The 18,886-nt window shown below is 45.6% G+C and overlaps 1 protein-coding gene across 4 annotated transcripts in view; it reads right to left on the bottom strand.

The window, feature by feature from the left end:
- Positions 1–18,886, bottom strand: part of PTPRG (protein tyrosine phosphatase receptor type G) — a 766,801-nt gene that overhangs the window by 73,405 nt on the left and 674,510 nt on the right. For 2 of the 4 annotated variants that reach the window (XM_002758499.6, XM_002758500.6), the window contains exon 13: positions 5,800–5,932. In XM_002758499.6, coding sequence (XP_002758545.3) covers positions 5,800–5,932 — 133 coding nt within the window. The remainder of the gene's footprint in view (positions 1–5,799; positions 5,933–18,886) is intronic. The other 2 variants (XM_008981938.6, XM_035274423.3) reach the window with 1 other exon arrangement.

Raw genomic sequence — 18,886 nt, 5'->3', positions numbered from 1 at the left:
TGTTATTACAGTCTGGTTCCTACAGCTCTTCAAGGCAGACCTTCGCAAGGGCCATTCAACCTACCTGTACATCCTACCTGAAATATCTCAGTTAAAGCAGTTTAGAATAAATGCCTCCCCAAAGATCCATGTTGCCACCTATAAAAACACTGCTCAAATAGTCCCCGATGAGACTGATGTCTGAGGTCTCTCAGACATACAGGTGTCTGAGGTTTCCATTCATAGTTTTTAGTTTCGGCCAACTTTCAAATAGACTAATGATTGGTCTCCAAAGTTCTTCCTTTCAGGAAACATACACATAACTCAATGATGCCAGTGGGTCTACATATTTAATAATACTATGGCAGTGCTTAACAAATACCCATGTGTGCCACCTACATCATCTGTGTTCTTGGGGCTGTCTGACCATCTGCAGCCAGTGGTGAATGAAGGAGTGAAGGGGTCCACTTCTAGGCCAAGCAGTTAGAGTTTGGTGCCTTCCTGACTTCCCTCTCCCTGCTACAGCAATTTGAGAGATACCTGCTCCAGAAAGAGAAACCACCAGTGGAAGAGGGCTGCCCAAACCTATCAGACCTCACGTGGGTGAGAAGTGAACCTCTGTGTGCTATGAAGCCACTGGGGTGCTAGGGTATGTCTGCTGCAGCAATGAAGCTTTCTCTAATACGGCCGACTGGGAATTAATAAGGCTGGCCACTGGGTTTCAGAGTTGTTTCCTGGGGTCGGGGAAGGGAATTGGGTCATGTCTTTAACCCAGTTACTTAGAAATGTCCTCCTCTGGAATTGCCTTTAAGGCCTATCAGGAGCATCACCCAAACCAATTTCATTAACTTGATATTCACCCCTTTCCTTTTTTGTCCCAAAGTGGTTCTGCTCAGTTGGTTAACCTACATTCATGCTATATTTAGCTCCAAACAGATGACTTTTATCTATTTCTAGGATAAATACTTTGCACAACTGAGATTCTTCAAAAGAATGAACTCTATAAAGAAATTCCAAGTTATTTTCAAGCATGTTGTATGCAATGGACATACTGCAAACTGTGTACAGTGATACAATGTGATGACATTTAAATGGCAAAATTCATTTAGATCTGTGCATTTGATTTTATTAAGAGACAGCTTCATTTGAGGCGTACCAGGACCCAGAGTTGTCTTTTCCATTTTTCCCTAAAGTCAGATCGGGTATAACACAACTAATGCCTGCATATTCACCAGGAGCCAGGCACCAGGACAAGCATTTTCCATCGCTTGCACTGGATCCTCACGTGAACTTGTGGCCCATTTCTTAACTGTATGTTTTGCAGATGAGGAAACTGAAGTTGGTGAAGAGGTCTTTGTCTAAGGCAGCGTTTCTCAACCTGTTTTTCACTGGCAGCTCCTCTAAGGTGGCCCTTTGAGACTTTTTCCCCCTAACTGCCCAGTGCCAATTTTAGTACCATGAATGCACAGTGCTATTTATGCATATGTATACCTGTGCTTTATACACAAAGTAAGTTTATAAAAATCTCCCCAAAACAAATTCACACCTTGAGAGATGACAGCACTGCTGGTGGGAAACATGTCCCACAGCTGCACAAATAGAGTGCTGCACTGTGGCTCCAAATCCAAGCTATGTGACTATAGGCCCATGCTATAGTCTCGACACAGTAGTGTTTCTTTGTGATCTTGCCCTCCTGCAATTTGGCTCCTTCAATGCCTTTCCATCATCCTCAGGGTAAGGCACATCTCCCTTCGGTGAGGCCCTCATGATCTGCTCCAACAACACCGAGCCACATGTATCTGCTTGCAGTAGGCCAGACTTTTTCTCCCAAGCCTCATTCTTCCACACCCTCTTCACCTGGCTTACAGCTGCTTGGGCTTCAAGGCCCAGCTTGGACATCAGGTCCTCCAGGGAGCTTTCCCTGACCCCCAACCCCCATTCCAGGCTGGGCTGAAGCCCTTCCGATGTGCTGTTATAGCAACTTGGATTTACATTTCTCCAAATACTCCCCATACTCTATTATATTTACGCATGTGCCTCTTACAATGGACTGTGAGGGCCACGGGACCTTGTCTCTAAATCTCAAGGCCCACCAGGATGCATGACAGGAACTCTGTAAGCATCGTATAAATAACAGGAAGCTGAAAATGGCTCCAGTGCACGTGCAACAGAAATAGGTTTATAATTTTTTAAGTAACACAATACTTGGCTGAACTTCCTACTCACTTTTTTAGGTCTTGATGGTCCTTTGGGAAACCACCCCTTGTTTGGCTTCAGTCCAAGGTTCTGATAACAATGGCACTGATCCTCCTTCTGGGCTCCAGAGTTAAATAAAAGACCTAAGCCTGACAAGACTGTTCTATTCTTTTGGCCACCAGATGACTCCAGGGATGGACAAATGACGTTAAGTCAGTCATAAGAGATACCACGTTGAGACTTAAGTGGAACTATTAGAGGAGAAAGATTCCCTTTCCACTGGGGTGGAGGCATGTAAGTCTAACACTGCCAGAGGCTGCTCTGTGGGAAGATGCAGAGGGCCTGTCTGAGCAAGAAGACGACACAGAGAGCAGATCCCAGGGACTGAGGGCAAGAGAAACACAGACAGACCAAACCAGCCAAGTCCTGATGCTCCATCCCAGAACTCCAGCCAAGCCCAATGCTCCTGAACTTCTCAATTCCATGAATCTTTTTTTTCCCCCTTAATCTTAAGGTATTTTGAAGTGGATTTTTGTCAACTGTGACAGAAAAGGCTTCTGACCAACACAGTGGGCAATGATATTGCCAACTATTTGGCCCACGGCAGGCATTCAACAAATGTGAGTTCTCTTTCTCTTCCTTGGTCAAAGAATGTGGGTCAAAAAGAAAGGACAGTGGCAGTACCTACCATACAGATCTGTTGTGTGAGATGGTGCCACCCAAGGGTTTGTCACAGTGCCTGGCACTCAGAAAGGACTCAATGAACATTAGCATTAACACCATTGTACAGCAGGAGACTTGGAAGAGACAGAATTCAGAGACCTTGAGTTCTGTCATGAACCTATTAAATTGTAGTTACCAACAACCCAGAGTGAACACTCAAATATCAGAACAATAACCACAAAGGGCCAGTTCTTGGTTGTGGTAGAAAATGCTGCCACAGTGAGCAGGTGTGAACCTCCCAGTGCCAGGCCTGCCGCCTGAGGAAATGATCCAGAAGGTTGTGATCTGCCTGAATGCTCTACTTATGTCAAGTCTGTTTGCCAATCCGTCCAGTCTTACTGAGCCTCAAAAGGCACGAGAGAAGTGCTGTTGTTCTAGCTAAGTTACTGCATTGCCAAAGGGGAACACAACGTCTCCTCTGTATTTGCCAGTTTTCTATGTCAGCTCCCCAATGCTTCCTTCTTTCACATTAATAATAATTTTTAAAAAGTTGGACTGAAAAAAGTTCCTTGTCCCCTCTAGGCTGTATGCTTGGCCAACTCATTCATCTTACCATAATTTAATTTCACTTTCCTTGCTCTATATGAATTTTCTTCACATTTATTTTTTGTGCTGCTGGGATTAGGAATTTGGTAGAAGCTCAAGTCCTGACTCTGTTGGATGAAGTTTAAAGCTCTGGTTACTTTAAACAAAGCTTTTGAAGAAACACACATATATAATAAACATCGTAAAAAGATTTCAGACAGGAAATATTAAGATATTGTTCAATTCCTATTTTCCATTTGGACTGAGTTTTTCAGAAGTATAAACACTTGTCGGGAAAATACATTTGAATGGAAGGATTTTAAAGCTGTTTACTATGTGAGGTAGCCCTTCCCCAGAAGGAACTTGCAGTAAATATCATGTTTTGGCCGGCCTGGTATTGACGCTTGTTTGGCCCCATGCCCCGTGGTCTTTCTTGGTTACAGTGATCCAATTAGGGGTGGGAAGAGGATCCACGGTGGGCCAGTCAGAAACAATCTGGAGGGTTTTGCTAGAATTGCTGGGTACAAGGTGTTTCTTTATGCTGTGGCAGCCCTGGGACCTCTCTACTCCCCTGACGGTCTGAGACTAAAACCCCATAGCGCTGAGCAGAGCCAAGAGCTAGGCATACTGACCTTTGTTAACCTCAGCTGATTAGTTAAACACACTAGATGGGCTCCAATTTACCAATAGGCTTCAAACATATTTGCAAAACACTTTTTCCTAGAGGAGGGAAGACATGGAGGTGAGTCTAGCATTCCTATGCTCACCCCAAAATACAACATACTTCATAATCTAGCTGGTCTGCAGCACTAAAGTACTTATGGGTACCTTCAGATGCCTGGGGAAACCTGAGATGGCTTCCTTCCTTATTCTCCTGTTCCAGGCAATTAGGAACAGACCCAAGGACACACAACCAAGCTGCCAGCAGATTCTATTGCTCCCACCTTCAAAATAGATCTATACACAATGAATTATCACCAGCTGCACTGCTACCTGCATCTGAGCCACAATCATGTCCTTCTTGAACTAGTCCAGTGGTCTCCGATTCTGCCACTGCTCTTCAGTTTGTATTTAACACAGCAGCAGAGTAATCTTGAAGTCAAATTACAACATTCTTCTGTACCACATCCTGCTCATCTTCAAGTGAAAGGCAATGCATTAACAATGGGTCATAAGGCTGTGCATGACCCATTTCTGATACCTGCTTCTGCCACCTTACCCCTGTACTCACGACTCAGCCCCACTGACCTCTGGCCGTTCCTGGTACACACCAGGCATGTCCTCCTCAGGGCCTTTGCATGTGCTGTTCCCTCTACTTAGAACTTGCCACAGATGGAGCCCATTTGGTTCCCTCCTCCTTTAGGTCCTTGCTCAGGTATCATCTTCTAGACCACCCAGAACATTCCCCTGGGCCCCCACAGGCCCCTCTCCTTTGCAGATTTAGTTTTCTCCATTATCCACTTACTATCATCTTAGAAATTACATGTTTTAGTTACTTGCTTTGCTTATTGGCTGCCTCCTCCACTAAAATGAGGACTCTTATCTGTTTTGCTCACTTTTTCAGAAATCACTTCTGCCTAGAAGACTGGCACACAGTATGGGCTCAAATTTAATTGAGTGAGTGGAAGGAAGGGAGGGAGGGATGAAGATAGGACACCTGTTTCTCACTGGTGAAGCCTGTGGGATAAAAGGCAGAAGCCTCCTACCTTAGTCTGAGAGGTGAACGCACCCAGGCCAACCACGTGGGCCTGACGGAGTTGCTCAGCTGAACTGGCTGAGATGCTCCAGCTGAGAAAACACAACTTCTAAACAGGCTGCAACCTGGCCTCCCACGAGAAGCAGTGAGAACCAGGATAGCTTCTGCCATTTTAATCTTCCAGGTATTAAATACCACATAAAGTGCTAAATGTTTTCCTATCATCCAATTTAATTTTCAGCAAAAGACTATGGAAGGAAATTCTAAGGTAAAGAGGAGTTATTCTGTGGCTACGACAAAGCACCATTTCAGAAAAACTGCAAATGCTATGACTTATTAACTCATTTTGCTGGTTCTGAAACTAACATTCAAAATGGTCACAGGATTTGGATTTAGCAAGTAGCAGAGCTGGGATTTGAACTTAGATCTCCCTGATTCTCAAACAAAAGCCTCTTTGGTACTAAATCCCAAAAGCCTACCGTAAGTGCCTTGATTTCGAAAGTAGCTCTGGTCCTGCCATCGTCTAACAGAGACACGAGGGTCTCCCAGGTGGCAAGAAAAGAAACACTCAAGCTGTTCCACCTTCCTGAATGCAGAGGCCATGGGATTCCCCACCCACGAGCGAAACCCTGACCAGCATCTGGCCCCCATATCTACTCTGTAGGTGCTGCCTGGCTTACCTCCAGTAAACGAGCACAGCAATGAGAAGGATGAGGCACACGAAGGTCAAGGCTGATACCACAATCAGAGGGATGATCCACTCCATCCTCCCTGGAGCAGGGCGGCTTATCATTCCAGAGGTGTTTTTTTCTGCTGCCAAGAGAAATCATCCCAGTTAGAGGACAGAGGTTAGTGGAGGTGGGAGCCAGAATATGATGCAGAGTTCTGTTCCAGTTTTGTGTGGTTTCTGGAGAACTGGGGCACTTGTGCTGGGCTGCCCTGTAACAGGAGGGGCAATCTGCAGCCCTTACCGTTTCCTGCCCCGACCCAACACACACATATATACACACACACACACACACACACACACACACACACACACACGGCCTCTTCTGTGGGCTGCATTCTGTATTTCGCAGTGATAAGGGTTTACGGATAAGAGTTTGAGGTGTTTTTAAAGATAGCCATACAGAAGACACAGACATTCCAGCTTTACTCCAAGAACATGACTGACCCAGAAGGCCTTTGAATGCGCGGAGGACATGTGCTCAAGTCTCTGAAAGAAGCAAGGATGGGATGGCTATCCAAGAGCCTCTCAGGTTCTCTAGTGCAAGGGCCAGAGGGCTAGCATGATGGATTTCACCAGGATAACTAGAACTGGCTGTGACTACCATGGCCGTCTGTTCTTTGCTGCTCAGCATCTGTTACCCCTTCCTGTAGTAACAACTACACCCCAATTCTGCTTTGGGAAACCACCTTTCCCTAACAGATACAGTCATGGTCGGATAATCATCAGGGTGTGGGGCTCCCTGCTCTGGCCACTGAAGTGGCACTGAAGCCAGGACAATGGCGTCTCGCCCTGGAATCTCAACCACCAACTCTAAGACTGAGCAACAGCGTATCCCAGCAGGAGCACCTGGGTGCTTCTGTCTGTGGGCTCCCACCACACAGATCCCCAGAGATCCTGTTTTTCCTAAAATCTGCTTCCCCAGTTTTTCCTTTATCCCCTCACCTACCCCAGAGCCTTCCAAAAGCTCCTATCTTCTTTTCTAAAGACAGGAAGTCACACCTCACCCTCCTCTCAGAGCATGTATGTAACTAGCAGCCACAATCTAGAGATTAGCAAGGAAAGCTTGCCAAATAGTTCAGGATTTTCTCTGGTCAGCCAATACCTGTTAACAAGGCAGTTCCTTCCTCCACCTTTCCAGGCCCCGAATATCTTCAGAAGTCCCCGAGAGCCTCAGCAGAAGATCCTATCTTCCCTTCCACTGTGGGATGATGCCCGAAACGTGCCAGGTGGCCCAAATGAAGCTTGCGTGGGGTGCTGGGGCAGGGAAGAGCACAGGTGCACTGAGGCGGGCAGTGGAAAAGCAAAGGTCGTCTGTGACCACAGGGAGAAGCCCCTTGAAAAATCGAACACTGGCTGCAGGCTGACTCGAGCTCAGCAAGGATTCCTCCTGCACTGCAAAAATGAGGCCAGTGTTCACCCAGCCCCGAGCGTCCCTCTGCAGGATGGACTAAATGTGGAGCTAATCAGGCTGAGTTTCCAGGTGAGAGAAGGTAGGCTGAGTAGGGAAGAAAGAATTGGCGGTGGGAGCAGATTTTTAAAGAGGCAAGACTCTCGAATCAGGAAGAAGTGTGTTATGATGCCTTTCACTGAATTTCCTCAATGCATTTTATGTGGACCACCTCCTTTGTTTCAGGCACAGGCCTGTGTCGCAGGTGAGACCTGATGTATCCCCAGCTCACAGGTAGGAAGACAGAGTCAAGTAGGTGAAGCACACTCTTATTAAAAAGTACCACATCAGGCAGGGCATGGTGGCTCATGCCTGTAATCCCAGCACTTTGGGAGGCGGAGGAGGGTGGATCACGAGGTCAGGAGTTCAAGACCAGCCTGGCAAAGATGGTGAAACCCCGTCTCTACTGAAAATACAAAAAAATTAGCCAGGTGTGGTGGCGGGCGCCTGTAATCCCAGCTACTTGGGAGGCTGAGGTGGAGAACTGCTTAGACCTGAAAGGCAGAGGTTGCAGTGAGCCAAGATCACACCACTGCACTCCAGAGTAGGTGACAGAACAAGGCTCCGTCTCAAAAAAGAAAAAACCACATAGAGCACTTTGCTGTTTATACAGTGCCTTCCTAGCTATGCCAGGCCATTTTCTTAACCTCCTGCTCCATTTTTTTTATTATGATAGATTCTTACCAATCCCCCACTGTTCACAGGCCTGGTACAGGGGGATGGGGACACAGCAGTACATCACACAGGAGCACCACTGTGCCATGGGGAGGAGTTTTTTAAAGGAGGTGAGGTGGGCACATGAACAAGTAACTAGAACACAATGAATGTAGCAACAGGGGAAGCACAGGGGGCCATCAGGGAATAGTTCTCCAAGCCCAGGTCTCCATGAGCTGCCCAGTGAAGGCAAGTGTTGAAGGATGAAAGGGAGTTAGCCAGGTAGACACTGGGAGAAGCAGGGTGTTCTGGTCAGAGACCATCAAATCAGCAGGAGTATAAGAATGAGAGGGAGGAGAACTAAGATGGAGAAGTGGAAGGCAAATGCTGCCAGGGACTTGTAGGCTGAAATAAGGATATGGATTTTAGTTCTAAGGGCAGTAGAAACTACTGCAGGGTTTTAAGCCAAAGCAGACATGGACCAGACATGCCTTCTCTCCATCAACATAGTGCTTTTGTTGCAGAGGAACCAGAGTTGCAAATAAGAATAATTTCGTGGGGCCCCAGAAGGGGGCAGCCCAGCCAGGGGTGGTGGGGGGATCTTAAAGACCTGGAAGTCCTGTTAATGGAAAAAATATTGGGAGGGTTGATGCTATAGGCCACATGTTCAATTAAAATCAATATCCACTCTGGGAAGCCCTTGGGTACAGGAGGGACTCTCAGTGTCTTATTTCTCTCCTCGCTCCTTACACATTACATAGAATGCAAACTCCATGTCCTGTTCATCCCAAACCACAGAAAACTCTTGGCCAACATAGTGCCTCACACTTACATTCCTAAACAATCACTGGCAATACCACCTCTGTGTAATTTCTATCATTCTTTTCTTCTTTTTAGAAACAGAGTCTCACTCTGATACTGAGCCTGGAGTGTGTGATCTCAGCTCCGCCTCCCAGGCTCAAGCAATCCTCCTACCTTAGCCCTCCAAGTACCTGGGATTACAGGCACGTGCCACCATGCCAGGCTAATTTTCATATTTTTAGTAGAGATAGGGTTTTACTCTGTTGCCCAGGCTGGTTTCGAATTCCTGACCTCAAGTGATCCTCCTGCCTCGGCCTCCCAAAGTGCTGGTATTACAGGCATAAGCCACCGTCCCCAGCATATTTCAGCCATTCTAAAACCAGTAAAAAGTGATCACTCCAGAATTTCTAGGCCTTGGGAAGGGGTTAGGGAGTGACCATCTGGTTGTGTGGATCAGTGGCACATTATATCATCCCTGATGCCACAGGGGCATCTCTGTGTTGATGATGTGTCTGTCCCCCCCTCTTCCTCCACAGGGTGAGTGTTCAGTTTTCATCAGATTCTCAGAGAGGTCCAGGCCCCAGAAAAAGTATGAACCACCAGCATGGAGAGAGAATGAAGGTCCAGAGGACAAGGTTCTTGAGGTCACAGCCGACTAAGGTCAAAGCTGGGCTCAAACTTGATTTCCACAATGGAGTGAGTCATCTCTCCCTCTAACATTTCCTGAAAGTGTGTGATTATTGATGCAGGGTGTGGCGGAGGGGTTCCTGTATGGGGCTGGAGCCTATCTGAAATTCCACTGTGGATGGTCCACAAATGGCAGTTTCTGTGGAGTAGCTGTGAGGTTGGCAATAACTTGTTGAGTGAGTGAGAGACCTAAAGAAGTTTCACTTTGACCTTGGTAAGTTTCACTTTGACCTTGACTAATGGCAGGCACTTTCATTGGTTTGTGTCTTTTACATAAAATCCAAGGAAAAGTAAGAGTGTGACGGAATTTCCATGTGGGACGTGATAATGTTGATTTCATTTTCAAATTCACAGTACTACTTCATCTTCCTGGTGCCAGGAGCCTGGAACTGGATTCCATCTCCAGGTGACCAAGTGAAATCTGCTTCTGTCACTTTCCTAAGCAGCCCCTCATGATGCCCCGAGTGGGGAAAGCAGGGTCTTTCAGGAGCAGGGCCTTCCACCACCAGTGCCCCAGCATCATCTCCTGCTGTTCCCCTTCACTGTTCCAGTCACACTCACCCAATCAGTGACCATGCTGGGCCACAGTCCCGCCTCTCTGTCTTTTCCCTTCCCATTCCTACTGCAGGGAGTGCCTTTCCTTTCCTGAAGCCAGAATTGATCTTATTGATCCTTCAATCCTGGTTCAAATGCTGCCTTCTCCGTGAGGCTTCCCGAAGCCCCCAATTTATACTACCTCTTAAGGGCAGAGTAGAGATTATAGGTTCAAATCCTGGCTCTGCCATTTTCTGACTTTTAATCCAGTTTGGGCCTGGAGTTCTTCATCTATAAAATGGGATAAAAAGAGCCTGCTTCATCGAACTGTGGGGGAATTCAATGTAAGAACGCCTAGAAGGGTGCCTTGTATCAAGCAAATGCCAAGTACCACCACCACCACCACCATCATCAGCTTGCGTTATCTTACTGCATACATCACACTCAATTATAATTGCTCTTTTGTTACTGTGGTCCCCAAAGGCAGGGCTAATTTCCATCTCTCTATGAAAGAACAGTAACAAAGCTCTACCTCCTACTAGCTATGCAACTCTGGGCAACTGACCTAACCTCTCTGTGCCTCAATCTCCTCCTCTATAAATGGAAATGATATTGCATACAGCATTGTGGTGGTATGAAGATTAAACTGGGCTAATGCATACAAAACACTTAGAATGTTGCCTGGCACCTGGTTAATGTTAACTATTGTGATTATTGTAATCATTACACACCCCAACTTCGGCTACACCATCGTCCGCCACCATCCTAGCGGGGGCATCGTTACTTCTCATTAGCACCACTCTCCTCCTCATCAGCACCCTCACACAGCAGCAGGAGAAGGTGAGTGCTCACTGAGTGTTGGCTGAATCTGACTTCTCTCTGTAACATCTGCGTGTGTAAGTGGCAGTCATACAGAACTTCAGATGCACTGGGCATCAGCACAAGGGACTGCCTGTGATGTGATTATGGTAAAGAGCTATGTAGGGCTATTGGGCCCTACAGGGTCATGGGGAGTCCCTTATGCTGTGCTGAGGTACAGGATCTGAGAAGTAACAAGAGGACGCTGAAGAACTAGTGAAGAGCATCTGGACTCGGGGGACCACGCCACCTGTGAGTGGAGATCAGCGAGCCCCCCAAATGCCCACAAGCATCTGTATTTATTAGGTATGAGCAGGGGGCAGAGTCGTGAGTGAGGTCATCATCTATAGGCTTAGTAATAGGGCATACATAATCACGTGAGTTACAAGGGAAGGGGCCACCCACCTGGGCAGAGAGGTGGGCCGTGTGCAATAGGGGGCCATGCCATGCACAGTAGTAGAGGGTCGTGTACAGAAAAGGGGTCCACCCCTATTACATCACCGAGGCAAGGAGGTTGGCTGTGTGCAACAGGTATTGTGCACAACACTTCTTATCTGGGGGCTGAAGACTTCAAAGGATTTTTTTTTTTTTTTTTTTGAGACGGAGTTTCGCTCTTCTTACCCAGGCTGGAGTGCAAAGGCGCGATCTCAGCTCACTGCAACTTCTGCCTCCTGGTTTCAAGCAATTCTCCTGCCTCAGCCTCCTGAGTAGCTGGGATTACAGGCATGTGCCACCGTGCCCAGCTAATTTTTTGTATTTTTAGTAGAGACGGGGTTTCACCATGTTGACCAGGATGGTCTGGATCTCTTGACCTCGTGATCCACCCGCCTCGGCCTCCAAAAGTGCTGGGATTACAGGCGTGAGCCACCGCGCCCGGCCCGACTTCAAAGCATTTCTAATAGAAGGATACCATAAGCCAATGCAGTGGGAGCTGACAGGGTTGTGCTCTTCTATTAAGATATTTACAGGAAGATGATTTGAGCTAGCACAGAAGCGAGAAAAGACTGACAGAGTGTACAGTAGAGGGGTCACACTAGAGGGGTTCTTCTCCCTCAGTTATTTCCAGGATCTCAGGCCTGAGGCCTACCTTCCACAGGAACTGGATGCAAAGTAGTACGACTCCTTTATCAGGAGGAGAGGCTCTTGCTCCAAGCCTGCCATACAGCGTATGCCCTTTCAGGCAGGGACGCCACTACCTGGGTCTTTGGTTCTTGTCCTGGTCTGGCTGTTTTCCCATGTACTGCTTCGGTTCTGTGACTGCTCTAGGCATTCCTCCTGCTACACACTACTGTATGGTTATATGGAAGGATTTTATAAATCAGCACTAAATGAGTCAGTACAGCTCCTACTGTAAAACCTATATGATTACACAGAAAGATTCTATAGAACTAAGTATGCTAGATATAAGTATTAAGTATGATTATATAAGCTAGATATATGTAAGCAGTAAGTTATATTTTAGGCACTAATTCTATAAACTAATATTATATATAAAGGATTATATAAAGGAAATAGCTGAGTAATAACACTATGAACTAAGATATTCTTCAGGCACTAATTGTGCCTGGGGTCTGGACAGTTCTCCTTCCTCGGTGCCCATGGGGGTTGTTATCCACAAGCTAGAATCTCAGAGTTTGCCCTGAGACTAGACTGTACTATACTTTTTTTCCCCATTTTTTTTGGTAGAGACACTTTCCTGGTATGTTGCCCAGGCTGGTGTCAAACTTCTAGGCTCAAGGGGTCCTCCTGCCTCTGCCTCCCCTCAAAGTGCTGGGATTATAGATGTGAGCCACTGTGTCTGGCCCCCAAACTTGTTGTGTCCTGCAGAAGAAATACCTGTCCTGCTGCATGACTCAATTTGTGGCCCTAATAAAACACCAAACTGCTAGGACTACTAAGAACACACAAAATGTGACACTGAGTATACGCTCATCTCATTATATGCCCTCAGACAGCGACAATCCACAAGGTCAACCTTCCCCACGCCTAGGCCTCTAGAGACCAGAACATGATGGAGGCAGTTCTACAGTCAGACTAAGGCAGACCTGAGTACAAATTCTGACTTAGTTCCTTCCAGCTGTGTGGCTTTGGGTAAATGACTGCCCATCTCTGAGTGTCTGTTCACTCCTGTATCGAAGGGAGAAAAATGATGATACTTACATCTCAGGGGAATCCTGAGGATGAAAGAGGATCATCTATGTGAAAACAGACTGTGTAAGTTATGGCTACGTAACTTATAGAACCTGACACAAAATGAAATCCTGGGGCCGATTCAAAAGTTATTAAATGGTTTCAAGAAGGTGACAGTGGCATATGAGAGAGTATGAAGGCAAGCACAGGCCCTTCTGAGCAGAGGGCCTATGTGAGTGCACAGGCTGCCTGCTCATGAAGCTGCCCCAGATCAGTCAGGCACCAAGCACAGTGCCTGACACAGAGGAGGTGCCCGAGAAATGTTCATTCTTTTCTTTCCTTCAATGGAGCCAAGCAACAATGCTGACAGTATAGTAACACTGACACTCATCTGCCAGGAGCAGCATACGGTTCCTTAGCGCTTTGCTGGTAACCTAGCTGTCCCCTAAAGGGTCCAGTGGAATTGAGCTGCCCAGTGACTTGGGGTTGCTTCCCTCCATGATGCACAAAGTGTAACACCAAGTTAAGTACAGGACTTCTGGGCTCACAGAAAGCTCCTCACCTCCATCTCGGTTTCATCCACGTGATGCAGTTTTCCCAGTGGCACTAGTCCTTCGATTCCTGCCTGACGTGGGTTATGAACTGGCAACCCTGGTTTGACACCCTTTCCCAGTAATTATTTTTTAATTGTGAAATAGCTGCCAACATTTAAAAAGCAAAAGAGTTCAGATAAAAATCAGCAATGGAAGCTTCCACTGGAAAACATTCAAAGTTGGGAACAAAAGCCCGAATTCCCACATGGCAAACATCATTTGGAACCAAGAGGCATATTCCTTTCAGACAGGGTGTGTCTCACCGGTTTGCCACAGTCATCACTACTCCCTAATGTCACACACCAGACCAGCTTTCCTCACCCCCAACTCCCACTGCCCGCTCACTCTGGCCAGCCTAGTTTCAGTCTGCAAGATGGTACTCTGACCCAATGAGTCTGCAGAACAATACTAACTCCTCGGGTCTTTTAAAAAGGCCTCAAGATCAGAAGTAAAAGTCATGGTTTAATAAAGTCACCATGATCCTGATACCACTAACCTGGCTCAAGAGAAGAGGCTCTTTCTGTACAAAGCGGCTTTCTCCAGTTGCATTTATTTTTGAAGAGATTTTATTTTTAGGCCAATTAGAAACTAACCATGCTGTTGCTCTGCCCATATAACATGGTCCATTCTCCTCAGTGCATTTGGATCTGTGTGAAGAAGACGACAATGAGGAGAGGAGTATCAACTGATACCCAGTACTTCCCCAGCGGATGTGATGTGCAGGTGAACAGCTACTCAGAGGGTGATCTGAGGCCAGCTAGAGCCCAGACTCAAAGAGTGAGCCTGCTCCCAAAAGGTCTTCCCCATGAAACTCGGAGCAAAATGCTAACGAATCCTCTCTGAGTATATGCAGGAGGAAGGTAAGGTTAACAACCTCCCCACAGTCTTTCTTTCTCTCCGTCTTTATTTCAGCACCCAGCAGAATCTGAGTAAAGTGCCTCCATTCTGCTTTTTTAAAAAATTTAAAAAAAAAGAAAAGAAAAACAGTTTTCAGTGGCATATGTCATCACTGAATTAATGCTGTTTGCCTTTTACTGGCTTGGCTCTCATCCCAGTAGAAGCAAATAAAAACGGAGTACAATGTACTATAAATGCTACCGGCAGCAATACATCAGATGGACCCATCTGAAATGCCTCCTACCCTCCAGTAAGGGCTCAACTTCTGCTACGGGACAAGAACCCCTCTGGTGTCAAGACCAAAACTAGCTTGGATTCAAGAGGCCTCTATCAGGAGTAGGGAAGATCAAGATTCTTTAATTTACAAGAAAGATAAAGAGAAGGATGATCTGCATAATCAAAATTTTAAAGCCTGTTTCCATCGTGGGGAATTTCACCATATTTGTTCTGAGCCATACCACTCATTAAAAACCTCCCACATCTGTGAATTAAGGTGGCTGCTTAAAAAAAAAAAAAAAAAAAAAAAAACTGGTAAAAAACACATAACACAAAATTTACCATCTTAACCATTTCTAAGTGTCCCATTCAGTGAGGTTTAGTATATTCACACTGTTATGCAACTGATGTGCAACTGATCTCCAGAACTTTTTCATCTTGCAAACCAGGAACTCTATATCCATTAAACAACTCCCCACTTCCCCTTTCATCAGCCTCTGGCAACCACTATTCTACTTTGTTTCTTTGAGTTTCACAATACTAGGTATCTTATATAGGTGGAATCAAGTATTATTTGTCTTTTTGGGACTAGCTCATTGCACGTACCGTAATGTTCTCAGGATTCACCCACGTTGTAGCATGTGACAGGATTTCATTCCTTTTAAAGGCTGAACAGTTATTTCATTGTGTATACTCTGTGCCACATTTTATTTAGCCATTCACCCAGTGATGAACGCTTGGTTGCTTCCAGCTCGCGGCTACTGTCAATGATGCTGCCATGAACATGGGTCTACAGATATCTCTGAAATCTTGCTTTCAATCCTTTGGCTATACAGTTAACCCATGAACAACACAGGCGTTAGGGGTGCTGATCGCTGAATAATCACAAGTTCATGTATAACTTCTGAGTCTCCAAAAACTTTCCTACTAATAGCCTACAGTTGACCAGAAACCTCACCAATAACAGTCAATTAACACATATTTGTATGTTATTTGTATTATATGCTGTATTCTTACAATAAAGTAAGCTAGAAAAAAAATGTTATAAAGAAAATCATAAGGAAGAGGAAAGATTTCTATTTACTATTCATTAAGCAGAAGTAGGTCATCATAAAGGTCTTCATTCTCCTCATCTTCCCTTTGAGAAGGCTGATGAGGGGACAATGAGGAAGGGTTGGTCTTTCTCTCTTAGGGATGGCAGAGACAGAAGAAAACTCACGTATAAGAAGAAAACTTATGCAGCTCAAGAGTGTTGTTCAAGGGTCAACTGTATACTCAGAAATAGAACTGCTAAATCATATAATTTGATTTTTAATTTTTTGAGGAATTGCCATACTATTTTCCACAGTGACTGTATCATTTTACATTCCCACTAGCAGTGCACAACAGGTTCCCATCTTTCCATGTTTCTGCCAACACTTATTTCCTATATTTTTGATAGAAGCCATGCTAAAGGGTGTGAAATGATAAGGTGGCTGCTGTTTTTACAGAGCCGCAAAACTGGCCTTTCATTTTTCCTGGAGCTTTGACGTTACCTAAACCACTGCTGCAGAGAAATGATTGTTCATCAGTTACAAATATATATGTTCTCCCACAACAGGACACTGGCTCTGTGTTGACACGTGTGGGCAGGATTAGAGCATCATTCATTTCCATTGATATCACTGCCAAGAGTTCCTGTGAATACGTGCTCCCTTACCATTTTCACGCAGAACTTAATTCAACAGACTCAAACAATCAAAATGATGGTCTGTCATCTCTATTTTAATTAGTTGGTGGGAAAGTAGGGGGTATTTGATAAATCTTAATTTAAATCCAAGCTCCCAAAAGATGGCAAGTCCTAACCTACCAGACTGCCACCACTGACAGTTGGTTGCAACATTATGTGGTTCTGGAATCAGTCAGGGACAGAAGCTGTATACCAATCTTACACCAAATATGCCACCTGCTGCAACCTGAATTCTTGACTTCAGCCTCTCTGGAAGAAAACTAATTGTTCTTGGTGGGGTCTAGTCTTCCATACCATGAGATTTACCATGTGTCTTAATTCAAAGATCATTCATTGGGCAATCAAAATTCCAAGGACCCCCATAGTTTAAGAAAAGAAACTAAACCCATACCGGCAGCTGAATAACCCCTTTGGCCTACTCCTAGCTTGTTCCCCATAAACAGGCCAAGAAGATGACAGCCCAGGGCAGGGGTGGGCAGAATTACAAAGAAAACATTTCTCTAGAAAGAAACCTGACCAGCAAAACTAGCCCTGGCTGAAAACTACGTCTGATAGTCTGGACACGTGCCCGATGTAACTAATTTTAAATGAAGCATGCTGCAGTACTCCCAATCCCTAGACGGCTGGGTATTGCATTCATGATTTCTGCCCCATCTGCATGAACCTGCACTGTTACTTATTTTTGTCTTTAAATTACTACTCTATTTGTCCTCAAGAAAACTTCAAAAAGGAAACTTTACATGAATGCTGTAAATCAGGGGTTCTCGGCCTTGGCATTAATGACAATTTTCACCAGATAGTTCCTTGCTGTGGAGCTGTCCTGTGCACTGTATGACGTTTAGCAACAGCCCTGTACCCACGAGACACCAGTAGCACCCCAGTGCCAGTTATGACAACTAAGAATGTCTCCAGATGCTCCCAAACATTCCTAGGGAGAAGGACAGAATTGCCTCTGATCAAGAACCCGCTGTCTCAAATGGAAAATTTGTCTCTTTTTAATAGCACACATTAAAATACTCACTTAATAATTAATACTGCATCTGAAATCATGTGGTATTGCTCATTCTAGGAACCAGCACCAAAGCCAGCACCACGTTGGGAGGATCCCCCTGGACCACAGACTCAGAGCCCATGTTCAGGCTTTGTCTTGCCACATGCTGTGTGGTTGTGGGCACGTTCCTTCCTCTGAGCCTTGCTTTCCTCACCAGCATGATGGCAACAATGACAGCATGACATTCACGGGACTACCACAGGATCAGTGACATACACAGCTGGCCTTCTGCACAGGCAGAGCTAGCACAGAGCACATATTCACTGATGACACTGGTATTCTTTCTGTAATTAAAGCTTTTCAAGTTGGGTTTCTTGGTGCTTAAGAGTTCCAAAGAGGCACCTCAGGGGCTGCCCAAAGGAGCAGAGTGGCTGGGGCTTTGCACCCTCCACTTCGGCTCAAAGCAGAACAGCAGCCCAGAGCCTCTGTCCAACTCTGTCCATTTTCAGCTCATGGGCCATGCAAATGCAGGCCAGGGGATGGATGTGGCCTGCTGGCTGTGCTATGCTGACCCTGAAGTGGACTGTCCTGGTGGCATGTGACTCAGGGCTGAGCCAGAAGAGGCAGTTAGTAAACCTTCAGCAATGAGTATTCACGTACTGGAGTTCTGAGCAAGATTCAATCTGAAAAAAAGAGTTTCCCTAATTTAAGGAAACAAAAGTGGAAAATCCAGCACCAAATGATGGGTTTGTAGATGAGGCCCACTCTGAAATGTTCTTCTAGGGTCTGCTGTACTGCACACTGCCCCAAGAACATTTCCTTGCATCAGCTGGCTCTGGGTTCAGGCCGCGGCTCCTGAGGGTGGGACCATATGCTGGATTTCCATGTAGCAGACTTCCCGATAAGGGCTTTGCACTAAAAAAACACTAGAAAAAAGCCTGCTGAGTGGGAGTGAATGTACGTTGGCCTTCAAGCCTTCAATGGCGGTTGCAGCTCTAGCAATCAACATTACGGCAGAGGCTGAGCACCAGCGGTTCCTACCTGGCCTAACCATGGGTTTAGTCTGGCATACGTTTTTAAAAAGGAAAAATTTTGTTAAAAATTTGAGCTCACTTAAAAGTTAGGGAGGTTCTGCACAAAAACCTGCATTTCTGGCTCACTAGGCATTCTCACTGGCAGTAATGTGTTAGAGCTGAGATACGCTCTTTAGAAAGGACAGGTGCTCTTTAATTTGCTGCAGTCCTTACTGCTCCCTAATGTCTAACACCTGGTCCTTTTTTTTTTTCCTCATTAGTGTTAACTGGTTTCTGTAGGTGTCTGAGTTTTGCCACTTCTACAGGAGGATTCCCTTCTCCTTCCCTGGGAGATGATATATTAAAGCCACTACTCACATTACTTAAAAAGACGTTATGAAACACCAAAGGAGTTTCAACAAGGCTTTTGGAGGTACTCATAAAAATATAACAGTGTGTAACTTTACACATTATCACTCTTCTCAGA

The sequence above is a fragment of the Callithrix jacchus genome, chromosome 15 (genome assembly GCF_049354715.1).
Source record: "Callithrix jacchus isolate 240 chromosome 15, calJac240_pri, whole genome shotgun sequence".
NCBI classification, from domain to species: domain Eukaryota; kingdom Metazoa; phylum Chordata; class Mammalia; order Primates; family Cebidae; genus Callithrix; species Callithrix jacchus.
Note: the sequence above shows the minus strand (reverse complement) of the source record. Positions and strands in the feature narration are given on the sequence as shown.